The 13,826-nt window shown below is 34.1% G+C and overlaps 1 protein-coding gene across 3 annotated transcripts in view; it reads left to right on the forward strand.

Moving 5' to 3' along the window:
• Nucleotides 1-13,826, forward strand: part of Rala (Ras-like protein A) — a 120,513-nt gene that overhangs the window by 104,316 nt on the left and 2,371 nt on the right. For 2 of the 3 annotated variants that reach the window (XM_081741507.1, XM_081741509.1), the window contains exon 6: nucleotides 7,943-8,059. The exons of the other annotated variant lie outside the window; for it this stretch is intronic. In XM_081741507.1, the coding sequence (XP_081597633.1) occupies nucleotides 7,943-8,059 (117 nt within the window). The remainder of the gene's footprint in view (nucleotides 1-7,942; nucleotides 8,060-13,826) is intronic. 3 annotated transcript variants of the gene reach the window in all.

Here is a 13,826-nt window from a genome sequence, read left to right on the forward strand (position 1 = left end):
CCGTTAGTCTCGTATGGAAATTGCCAATCTTCACCAGAAGATAAGACTTTGAATAAAAGTAAGTGCTACTATATAAAACGTTCTTGCTACGGAGACATGGCTAACATTAAAAAGAGAATGCAGTAGAATCCAAGCAACAGAAGCAATCCGGGAAAGAAGTAAGAAGAGAGTGAAGAAGTTAAATCACCAAAAATACATTCCACCAGGAGAGAAAGTTCGAAAATCTAGGCTACACTGCTGTGGATATGTTTAAAGAATGAAAGGAGATTGCCTGCGTAAAAGAATTTCTCATACATGAAAATGGTGCGAGAAAGTCTGAGGAGCAGTTGGAAAGTTGTAGCTCAGGAATACCGCCATTGGAGATGCCTTGTACCTTGTACATAACGCAGTCCCTACAGATGCTAAAATTTGGAATTTGTACTACTACTAATAATAATATGCTCTGATTTCTTTAATGTTTGAATCCGACGTCTAACCATGTCAAAAAGTCATCCTTGATAGGCATAATACAGACATTAATGATAACTAAATTTGTAAAGTATAAACACACTTTTTACAGAGAATATAATAGCAATTGAAAGAAAACATTATAAAATGAGCAAATGCTAAGTTTTAAGAATTTATTCCATTATTGAACAGTGTGGTGGCTTGCCCTTTGAAGAAACGAACACAATACGCACATTTAAGAATTCAAAGAATGGAAAGTGGCGGGACTGAGCTAGAAGCCAACCTGTGGCTTCGACTTACCGTATCGGAACGCTAAACACTACGGTACTCAATCGGCACTTTTTTTTTTTTTTTTTAATCAGATAAGTATTCATATACTTGGTTCTGTATGTAATTCAAGATTAGGCCTAATTTATCCTGCATATCGATAGCTAAGACTGGTGTAATTCTTGGTTGCTGGTTACAGTTATTAACTAGAAAATTCTCTCTCTGCTGAAGTCTAGTAAAAATTGTCATTTTAGGAAACAACAGATCTGCGGTTGTTCAAGGGTTGAACTAAGTAGCATAATTTGTTAGTATATCGGGCGATTCCGGCTTCTATTCACTGTATGAATTTTCATTGAATTCACACTTGTAGGGAGGTATAATATAACAGGGATCACGCTGACCTTGAAAGTCGGGGAAATGAAAAGAGGAAATTGTTTCAAAATATGCCAAGGCTCAGGGAAAGGCTGTATTTCACAGAAGACTCAGATAATATCTATATTTTACAGAAGAATTTGGGAAAATGCAATCAGATTTCACGAAAGTATTGAGTGTTCCGATTACTCAAATGATGTCACAGCTGCTCGCAAGAGAAATGAAGAACGCCTCGAAGAATCAATGATTCAGAAAGATGATAATAAAAGGGCTGTAAGAATAATTAGAGATAAAGAAGTATGAGAATCACCAAAAAGAATTAAAACGTAAAGCTTTGAAAGAGGAACAGATTAAATAAAAAAATGTCGATGCTATAGATGAAACAAATAGGTTTATTTGTGGATAATCAGAGAGATAGGCCAAATTATAACATATGTTTACGTCTGTGAATATTCAGAATGTAGAGATGTTACGTTAGTGTGTAATTATTGTTTGGTAGTACTGTTTTATTGTATTCCAAATACAGGAAATTTTACTCATGATAAATATTTACAGTAAGAAAGTAAACTTACATTATATTTATAATAATAATAATAATAAAAAAGGAGAGCGTTGGACTGCTATGGGAGTAGTAGAAACCGATTTATATATATATAAACGTCACCATAAATGTTGGTGCCGCGGGTCAATGAAAATTTATTTGCTTAATCATGGTAATTTAGGGAAATCAATATCAGAATTTCAATGTGAATCATATATAAGAAAAAGATGAAATTTATCCCATTTTGTCATACAATATGTATAGTTTATATTGCAGTAGTAGATGTTTTGGAATAAATTTTGTCTTTGAAAAGAACTGTATTTCGTAATCGATTAATTCCTTTGCGAAAACTTTCGCAGAGTAAGCAATTATTATTTTAAAAAAATCTTTATGCACAAAGATATGTTTTTTATGCCTTCTATTTCTTGAATTTTTATTGGATAGAGTATTTCATGAGTAAATTAAACTTGCAGAAATTTATTCTTTCGTCCACAAAACTATTGAAATTTTCTTCGAATTTAGTTTTATACATATGATTTTAGTATGGACAGACGATTCAGGGAGGAAAGTAACAATAGCCGTAATAATTATGCGATGAAATGAGGAGGATTTGTTTCACGTGATGCTAATTTGTACTATAGGTGTACTGTACTTTTTTTTTCTTTTTTTCTTTGTTTACTTAATGAAATACTTGAGAGAATCATTAAAAAACACATAGCTGCAGTAACCTTTAATAAATGAATAAATTGAAATTATCTGGGTATTGGGTGATGCAAGGCATAGTCTTGCTTACTAATTCTTTCTCATCATCATTGGGGCCGCGGTGGCTCAGTGGTAGAGCGTTCACCTCTGGTGCTTGGGGTCCCGGGTTCTATCCCAGCCCCCGCCAAGTGAACTTCGTGGTGGAAAAACACCGTGTGCATGGGTTTTCTCGGGGTTTTCCCGTTTCCTCCCACTTTCTTCATTCTACCATTTCATTCATTACTCATCATCACCGTCTCCTTTAGCCTAACCGGCATAACCGTGGGACGTAAAACTCAAAGATTTCATTTCTTTCTTATCATCGAAATTATGTTACTTGGAGTTACAGTTAATTGCTAGAGATCGGACTCGGGACCATGCAGACAGTAAGTACGCGTACTTAACTGCTCGAGAGTTCGAAGTTCTGTTCATAATAGTTTATACCTTGAGCCCAAAACTAAGAATTATGTATTATAAAAAAACACTAAAAGCTGAAACCAGGGTTCCTACATTCTGGAAAATCAGGGAATGTTAAGGAAATGAAAATAAGTCACAGAAAGTCAGGGAAATCATACATTTTGCGTAAAATGTCATGGAAAGTCAGGAAACGTAAATGTGCAAGGCAATTCGTGAAGTGTAAATTATGATTCTTTAAAAGATCTTAAAGGAAATTCAATTTTAAAGGAATTCTTGAGCCATTTGTTTGTTCCTGTACTGAGAACTTCTTTCTCTCTCTTAAGGAATCTAAAGAGTCGTTGTGTCAAACAAAGCATTATGAAACTTGCTGACAGTGCAGTGAAACTTTTTGCATTGAATTTGGCTGCAAATGAAAATTTACTAGAAATAGAAAGGTGGACATTGGCTTTAAGACAGAAAAACTATTGAAAGAACTGAAAGTATCAAATAAAATTAAACTAGCCTTCAGGCTTGACTGTCGAAACGTTTTGCTGGGCGCAATCAAGAAGATTGTGGAAAGGAGCCCTCTGAAGTACAAACTAGTACGTGCTCTGTCAGCTTTGGGCCCCAGGCTACAATAGAACAATCCAGAACTTGTTCAGACTAGGATAAAACACATCCTACAAACTCTGCATGAGTATAACAATATCTGATTCTGTATCTGAGAAAGCAGTGTGTCAATTTATGTCTCTGTACTGAAATCCAGGGGTTTCTTGCAGTTGACTTCAGAGAATACGAAGAAAGGATTGACAGCATCAGGTTAGATGACTTCTTTTCAAAGGAAATTTCCAAGAAGCAACAATATTCCGAATTGTAGCATGTTGTAGAAATATGTTTAATTTTATCCCACGGCAATGCCTCAGTGGAGGGCGTGTTCTCAGTCAATAAAACCCATATTGTAGAAAACCAAATCGAAGATTCTCTGGTAACACAGAGGCGGGTGCATGATGCAGTTATGTACTATGGGAGGTTGGAATATGTTCCTATTGATCGAAGAATGTCTCTCTTAGTTCGTTCAGCGCGGAGACGCTATGATGAGTACCTAAAAGGAAAACTAATCCAAAGTGCGGAGGAAAGTAAAATCAAAGGTGAAAGAATAAAACTAAGTCCTGAAGTTAAGAAATTGGAAGAAGGAAGAAACAAATGGAATTATGTTACAAACAAGAACAAGACGCTCGCGTAGAACAAATTGAAGAACTGAAAGCAAAACAAAATTCTGTTTCAAAATGTAAATGTGAGGATTAACATGTCTGAGAGTTGGTAATATTAGGACTGATAGGATTAGGTAGGCTCAAGGAGAGTTGGCAATATATTCTTGACTGCTTTTTATTGTTTTTTTCAAGAAAAAAAAGTCGAATTTGCAATGTCAAGGTATGTGTTACTGTATCATACACATATTATTATATAGTTAAATTTTGTGTAAATAGCAATTACTCATATTGAACATAACAAAAATGTAAATGGTCATTAAAGATGTGTGTTGGACGGCTATGGGGATGAAGGAGGTCATTAAAAAAGTATAATAAAATTTACCTCATATCTTCCCATTTATATTCAAGAATTTACGTCTGGGAAAACAAGAATTTGTCAGGGAAATCGATCTTCACTTTTTTGTGGGAACCGTGTTAAACGTATCTTTGTAGCATGAAGAATAGCTTAATAAATTATGACGTCACAAACTGTGTCATACAAATTGAAGTTTTTTTTTAATGTGAAAAATTGAGTTGCACCTTGAGGCATTTCTTTTTTTAAAAAAAATAAAAGTTTATTTCCAACTAAAGTGCATACCCACACAATTCGCATTACAGAGCGTATGAAATTAATCTTTCTCCGTTCCTAATATTGTGCATTTCGTTTGCTTGAGTGATGGTTGTTTATGGATTCCAGGGATTGTAGCATGAAAATAGAACTTTCGTATTTTAATCCGCACCATATTTCACGTCATTGCACATCTAGTTGCTGTAGCCCTATTTTAAAGTTGAGAATAACCCAGTGTTTACGTTTTACATTTTTGTTCTTGCTTTATTTCTGAGCAACAATATTTTCAATCGCATGTGGTGCCAACCTGTGAACAGTGCGACTACATCATGTTTTCTTACACATAATAATATCAGAATATCATATTTAGAAGTGATGAAAGAAGTATTTTGTAGTATATTTGGTGAGTTTTTGGTTAGAAAATTAACAAGGAGCAGAAGTGGATAACAATTAATATGCCTTAGAAGTTGCGACTTATCATGACCCGTAAATACTTTTCATTCTCTATCTCCGGAGTGTGATTTTTTTTTTTGGGGGGGGAGGGGGAAGGGATGGCACAATAGTTGACTGTAAACTATATATATGTTAATACATCTGTAGTGATGGAAGTTTCATGGGACATACTAAAGTTGTAATTTATTATATTAATAATCGATTTCCTTATGAATTTTTCGATTATTAAAACAGTAAAACCTGTCTTGAGCGGAATCGAACAAGAGTTGCAAAAATTTCCGTTAAAGATAAGTTTCCGGTTAACAAATGTAGACATATTTTAAAAAAAAAATTAAAAAAAAGCATATAATGGACATATTGAGATAAAATAAGATGCTGTACGTACCTTAGTCAATGTACAGTATTTATTTCTACTGCTAATTAATACACTCAAAACTTACAGTGAACAGAAAGAAATCCTGTACACACGTTAACTTAATTTTTCCAATTGCCAAGAAGAGTTTTCTGTACACACTGCTGCTTGTCTGCTTAACTTTAGCCTGAGAAACCATATTAAGCATAGTGTAATTTCGACGTAAGGCAAATGTTGTAGTTCCTTTAAACTTTTGACAGAATCTTGATAGTATTTTAGCCTATACTCTCCTTCCAACTCAATGCCTTATTTCTCTTCTTCCTCCACCTCCTCTTCTCCTTTCAGACTTTCCATATATTTCTCAATTAAAACATATATATCTGTCGTATCCGATTTCGTTTGGACATCACTGTATATTTTGCTAAAAATATATATATATCTAATCTCTCATAGAATGTCTAAAAACTTTCTAAATGCTGCACTCCGAAACTTGAAATTTTCCGTTAAGTGGCTTATTTTGATTTCTGCTGTCCGCGTAACAGTTTTCGTTTAGTGAAGGGAATTTAATACAATTTTCGCCAGTAAATTCATGAGACCGTGAAATATTTCGTTTAATAAGGGGTTCGTGAAAGACAGGGTTTACTATATAATGAACTACAACTTTAATATGTCCATGAAGTATCCATCGCCGCAGCTGCATTAATTGATCTGTCATTTGCAATGAACTATTGTGCCATTTTTTCCAAAATACTTCGTAGACCTGAAATACGGAATGAAAAGTGCTCATGACCCGTGTTAAATCGATGTTCTTAATGTATATTAACTGTATCCACTCTTGGTCTCTCTTAAGAGAAAGATCCTCAAATGCGTCGTGTGGAAGGAGTGTTGTACGCTGCGGAGCAGAAATGCAGACACGCGAAAGCTTAAAAAAAAATAATAAATAAAAAAAAATAAAAGCATTTTGAAATGTTCCTTTTAGATAGATTTGGAGAAAATTGACTGGATCAAACGAAAAACCAATGAGAAAATGTTTACAAAGTCGAAGGAGGAAGAAAAGAACGATATTAGATGTGATTAAAAAGAAGTAGAGGATTCAGTTATGACATTATATGAGAATAAATTGTACATGTGGAACGTAATAGAAACCACAGTGGAAGGGAAAAAAGAGGGGAGAAAAAAAAAACTAATTTCTGGGCGGTATTGAAAAGGATAAGTTCTGCGAAGAGCTTATCTGCTGTACGTAATACACGAAAGTTTCTCAGTTTGTGGTAGGTGACATGTCAATAAAAATGGCAGATACTTGTCATTTAGTAAGATCACAAACTATATCATAATACGATTGTCATTCATCGAAAAATGTCTCACTTGTCCGAGAAAAATTAAAATTCTTTTTAATAATTTCGTGTTTCCAATGATAAGAATAGTTGAAAGAATTCGAAGGAAGATTTTTCAAATGACTTTCTGTTCCTTACTGCGCCAGGAAGTCTTTGTCGTAAAAGTTTTTTTCTTTCTTTCGAAAAAAAAAAATCTATTGATTGTTAATTTATATATGTAGGTCTATAAGAGGTTTAAAGAGTAGTTCCCAAGAGACGGGCGTATTTGATGACAGGTATAATCGTCAACATTAATTGCAATGCTGCTTAAAATGATCAAATATATGACAAGTACTAACCAAATGAAACTTGTAATAAATCGATGTAGCAGTTAGATGTATTTTTTGTTTAAAATTCTATCACATGTTTGTGTCGAAATTTGTGGTCAATTTGAAGAAGAGATTTTAACTTTTTCTCGTGACGTAACTTCTGTCGTAATCGTGATAATTGTCATACTATAACCTAAGATTTAAAAATTTGACTTGTTCACGCAACTAAAGTTGTTTCGATTCACCAGTGATGTAAACGTAAGTTATGTAATGGAATCAAGATAAAATATATTAATTTTAAAAGGCGGAAATTTCTGTCGATGGCGTAGTCCCATTTTGTCGTGGAAGCAGTATATTTTTATATGCCTGATAATTTAAAATTTGAGAGAAATGGTTTGAAACTATTGACTATGGAAAATAATATTGCCATGGTGATAATTTTCGGTTTTGTTATAGTATGTTCAGATAATTCCTTTGTTTTTTTTTCTTATAAAAAATAAAAATAAAGTATAAATCAGAAAAGCTATTTTCGTGAAGTAAATGTAGTTCCTTTTAATTTTTTTTAAGTGTTTATACATTGATAATCTGTGGAATTAAATAATGCAGCTAATGTGCTTATTTTATTATTTGACTTTCTGAGAATGTTATCTTTATATTAGTAAATATGCATCCTGCAGTATTAAACAAAGTTTAAACATTCTGTCGGTAATGCTTCATTTTTTTCCCTATTTCCGATGTTTTTTTTTTCTTTCTTTAAAATGTAAAGAAAACCGGAACATTTTATTTAAAAAAAAATAAATATGTTTGCACATTTTTTTTGTATATCGTACCAAGATTACAGAACAGACGTATGTTTTCCCATTAAGGAAGACAATCAGTTGTTAAGTGGCTAATGAAAGAGTGCACATTACAGGTGTTTTTCGACTTGATGCGAGAAATTCGCTCCCGGAAGATGGAAGATAATAAAACAAGCAATGGGCGAGGGAAAGACAAAAACAAGAGGAAGAAGCTGAAATGTTGCATATTATAGGTTGGCCATCTGATTCATTTGCTTTTTGTTTCTGTGCATGGCATGGCATGGCATCGCATGGAATGTTAAATATTTTTGTAGATGTAAATTTCCTTTCATAACATCACTGACACTTGTAGTACCAGAATTTTGAGATGATGTATGTGAACCACAGTGGTTGTTGTTTTAGAGCAGTATTTTCATTTGGGTTTAGCATTATTTTATTTTTTTTTTAATTAAATTAAAGAAGGCAGTGGTTGGTGCTGGGTATTTATTCTGGGGATGATAGTATGAAGGACGGGTGATGGCTAGTCGTAGTATGAGCATAAAGGTAAACTGTCGTAAATTTGAACATTTAGTCTTTACATCTAACTTGCACATAACGAAAAATGTTTTTTTCGATAAAACGAAGTACATAGTAACAAACCAAGATAGTATATTCTAATGTGGCATATCTTTCAATAATTCAGGTCAGGAGTAAATCATGCAGCACTATGCAAACCATAATTGATTATCAGGAATCTAGAGGTACAGAACTACAAGTTTAAGGAATAAACCTAGATAAAGAAATTAAAGATCAAAACAATAAAGGGCCTGCGACACTACCATAAGGTGTCCGGGCCACAACAACCGATTTTGATGAAAATTGGTAGACTAATAGGACACCTTGCCAAACTAATGTAACTAGCAGAAATTTGTTGAAAAAGTTGTAGTTTCTGAGATACAGTCGATTCATTAAAGGTGACAATTGTCGTGCTTTTTCTCGGGAATGGCTCCACCGAGAACAAGAAAACTTTGCAGGTCATAGTAGATACATTATAACTTTAAAACGAATTGTCTGCACCTGCGCAGAACTGCGCAACATGCGCAAATAATTATAAATATGTTGTTGTAGGAATATAATTTGATAACGATATTCGCCCGGTATTTCTTATAATGTTAGTATGTGTACAATCGGCAAAGACATGTATGTAGCAAATTTCATGTCAAAAGAGCAGTAAACAAGAATAGTAAAACGAAAATAAAACTTTCGTGTCCATTTAGCAACATTTTATTGTACTCATTCTAATTTTCTTATATATAATTTTTTCCTATGAAATTTATCACAAATATACATTTCCTGATTGTACACACAGTATCAGTATTAAAAGTATCCTGCAAAATAATCAAATTATATTCTTACAAGAAGATAAATATGCGACAATCATTTTGGACATGAGTGTACATGTATAACTGCTAGTTTCAATAAGATAATATCAAAGCATTTTGTGGTACGCTGAATCGATTACGGAAAAAAAAGTATATCTCGAACATCTCTAATCGTTTTTGCTACATGGAAATTAGTACTGAAACTAGAAGTAGTAAATTTCAATCACTTACGGTTTGAATAAAGGGTTAACGGAGGAGATGGAACCAATTTTTAGCACACTGAATCGATTGCAGAAAACCGCATCTCGTTATCTCTTGCCGTTTTTGCTCTGATAAATATCGACAGACGGACATAGCCGTCCTATAAAACTACCGACACTTATGCATAGCATAGTTTGGAAGCCTAATAATTCTAAAACAACAAAGATTTAACACAGATAAGGACTGATTAAGTAACGAATGAAACGCTTGGGGTCCCGCGGTGGCTTAGTGGTAGAGCACCCACCCCTGGAACATAAGATTCCTGTTTCGATTCGAGCTCCCACGTAAAGGGAGCTTTGCGATGGACAAACACCGTATGTGTGGGTTTTCTCGGTGTTCTCCCATATCCTTCCACTTTATGATTCTAGCATTATCACCTATCTCATCATCACAGTCTCCCTTTAGCCTCGTGGGACGTGAAACTAAAAAAAAAGTGAGTGAGTCTGGGTTAAAAAAAAAAAAAAGTATTGGTACATAAAAACACCATCATGAATTGGCAACTTTCTTCGTCGAAACAAAGGAACTTGATCTCGCCATGTAGAGCGCTCACCTTTGGTGGATGGTGCCCTTGGTTCGATCCCACTCGTATCAGGTGGGCTTCTTGGTGGACAAATACCGTGTGCATGGATTTTCTCGGGTTCTCCCACTTTCTTCAACTTATCATGTAGTTTATTATAATTGTCACCGTTTCGTTTAGCCTTGGAGCATGATTGTAGGACGCTGTAACTTATCATAATAATAATAATAGGGGCTGCCATTTGCGAATGAATTGCCACAATAGATATGAGAACGTACATCCACACTGTTTTTTCCCCATATAGTCTGTTCCTATATATTTCTCTTACTCCTAATTTTGTTGTCCGTGAACAAACGATTCTCCAAATGCTTGTTGATCCTATTTAAAGATACTGGGCAAATGACTTAATACACTATCTTCGACAAAAGTATTTCAACAGGGTATAGGTGCAGCAGGATAGAGGGCCCACTTTGCACATTCCTGAATGAGAAAGTTTCCATCTTGTTTCCTGGTGCTTCTGGAAGTCCTTCTGCTCCTGGTGAGGATTTTTGGCACCAAACTGTGCATGTTCAAATGGTTGTGTAGAATTGCGCGCACACACTCTTAATTGATGTCTGCTATCATTCGAATGCTGAGCCTGCGATCTTTCCGAACAGTGTTATTAACTTTTGACACATTTTCCTCTGTTGTTGCTGTGACAGGACTACCCTGTCTTTCATCATCATTAACGTTCTTCCATCCCTCGTTGAAGCGTTTATGCCACACGAACACTTGAGTACATGACATCGTATTATCACCATACACATCCGGCAACAATTTCACACACACAGTCGGTGATTTCTTTAATTTCACAAGGAATTTTAAGTTAATGCGCTGCTCAGTTTTCACATTTGCCTTCTATTGCACACCTCTCTCTTCAATCGCTGCTTAAAGACTAAACCCGACTGAGAGCGGCAGCTCATGTATGTCATTCTCTTCTCTTGCTCTGCGCGCACGTGCTCTCCACTGTTTCACTATATTACTGACAAGGTTACCAGTCCCGTGTTTTTTTTTTTTTTTTTTTTTTTTTTTTTTTTTTTAGCCTGGTATTGTGAATGATAAATGTTCTTGATCAGTCGTAACCAAAGTAAACAAACTTCAATTTCATTTATTTATTTAATTTTTTTAGACTATACATTCCAAATTGTATATATATTAGAATTTCAGTATAATAATATGATTATAGTGCTGTAACCAAGCTATATCAAAACCTAAAATCATCACAGCCCATATCTAGAAGGATCATGGTTTCTTTCAATCCGTGACTATTCATATTTCTCGCGCTTGATACCCACTATCCATTTTAAGTAAGTATTTCTATGAACATAGACGGAACGTTTCACAAAGAATACAAAATATTTTGGATCATAGTTATATTGATATTTGTGAGAAAAATAAGAATTGTAAACATTGTCCAGCTCTCAGTAGATAAAGAGATACTGTACATACTGGTGTTTGAAGAAAGACCCTTAAAAAGTTGAAATTTAAAAGGAAAAATGACCTATAGTGGTTTAAATTAAGTATATTGAAACTCTATTGTCGCCTGCATATTTAAAATAGCATTAGAGTCTGTTATGGATTACGTTTCGAATGTAGTAAGAAATAAGAACAGTGAAATGACGGGGGAGTACTATACGTGATTGTTGCACAATAGATTAGTTGTTGGTTGATGTTTGCCTTGGTTCTGCATTCAAAAGTAAAAATCATGAATAAAAATAACATTTCCAGTGAATGAAGAAAGGATATGCTTCTCCTAGTCACTTCAAAGAGATCCATTGTAAAGAAAAAGGCAGTTGGGGTAAATGAGGCCAGAATTATATGAAAAATCAGAAAGAAGATAACACTATACTAAATTCCAACACAGCGGGTTCTTAATTGCTGACTTAGGAGTTCAGTGTTGTGCATAATTGATTCTTCGCCAAGTCTTTTAACTTACCTTCAAATGACTTAAGCTTGTAAGTATTCAAAACAATGTTGAAGGCTGAATAAATGCCCATTATTTAAGATGTATGTCGGTCATCCTTTTTCAAGGCTGGTGGAGAAGGTATTTAAAGCATTCTGAATATCACATATTCCAGAAATAATTAGACTTTCTTGTATTTGAGTATAATAAACGTTTATGATGTTGGTGATAATGAATCATGATGAATTAACTTGTACTTGTAGAGTCACTTTGTCTATAAGGAAGTTTTTATAAGTTAAAGTTTTATTTTTGATTAGGCACTAGTAATACGTTATAATAAAATAAATAAAAGAATATTTACCGTATAGTGCATTACGTATCCTAGAGGGTAACAGGATCAAATACTTTTCACCGACTTATTCTTGTACGAGGAACGGTCATATCAGGCAGTAAATTAATTAATAATTTTATTTTATTAAAAAAAAAAAAATCTTTAAGACGCCAATTTTGTGCATTCAGATTTCCATTTATTTAACGTAATGAATAAGCTTGTATGTTAAATATTTATTATTCTGTTCGGATGTTCCCATACAATGATTGAAAATTTCAATGAATAAAAGATGGTATTTAAAAATCTTACCCTTCTCCCCTTTCCCCGTAATGTTTAAATTTAAATGGGAGGTTCGTGTTGCCTAAGAACAGTCAATCACCACATACTAAGTCGACCATACTTATACCAGTTGACACAATGTGGCGGACGTTATCTTAAATTCGTTAAATAGTAGTTAACTTGACTGTGCAAGGAATAGCCTTGCATCATGGACATGAGAATCGTGTAACATACAATTTGAAGACATCTGTCTCTGTGGTCTCTTTTTCAGTACATCTTCTACCGTTACCCTGCCCCTTAAAACATGGTTATAGGCTCATTCCATGTTAAAATACATGCTTTAGTATAAAAGTTTGTAAAGAGGAAAAAAGTCAGTTCAATGCATACTTTGTAAAAATTGAATTCCGGCGTCACATTTCCTATCCAGTCCGTACCTGCCGAATACTCAGAATTTTTTTTTTTTTTAAACGAAAGGTATATTTACGTATTTGTTGACTGACTGACATACTGACGTATCTCTCTTTTTCTTTCTTCTTCTTCCATAATTATCTTGAGATACTTTGCTTTGTCGATTTAAGCAGTGGTGCTATTCAGCCGATTCGTTAGAACCGGTTGTGAAAATATTTCGAGTTCGTAGAACCGTGTGTTATACCAAGACATAACAGTAAATTTTACCCAGTTATACCCAGGAACAGTAAATTTTAGTTTAGCTATCTTTGCTTTTTGAAATTCTGCTCTTCTGCTCTTACTGCTGCAGAATTAAACATATGATCTCTCAAAATAAGGTATAAGCGTTTATTTATTTCTTAATCTCAAATGCTGGGATATCAAGAGTGAGAACTTGGATCACATGAGAGTAGAGGTAAGGATTATTTATATTTGAAACACATATATACCATTATCAACAATTGTCGATCCATTGCTGGATTAAAGCCTGTCTAATACTTTTTGACAACTATCTACCTTCGATGATTTGTTTCCAAGATATTCGCAGTGCTACCTAATTTTGTCAAACAACCTTGTATTAGGAGCTGTGTACGCCCCTACTGGTCATTTATAGTATCCAGTAAAATAAAATTACTTTTGCCTATCTTGTATGGTTTGTTTCCTAAGAGAGTTATATCTATCTTATAAAAAATTAGAATAACACCACGGCATATAAGTCTGTTACTATTGAATTTTGAAGTATGGCATTTGTTGAGGTGATAAGTATCAATATAAACCACTTCAAAGCGGCACTAACTCAGTTTCGAGAAGGATTAAATACGTCACTGTGTCAACTTGTCAACGATATATTACAGTTATTTTA

This window comes from Thermobia domestica, chromosome 15 (assembly GCF_964235325.1).
Source record: "Thermobia domestica chromosome 15, izTheDome1.hap1.1, whole genome shotgun sequence".
Taxonomy (NCBI): domain Eukaryota; kingdom Metazoa; phylum Arthropoda; class Insecta; order Zygentoma; family Lepismatidae; genus Thermobia; species Thermobia domestica.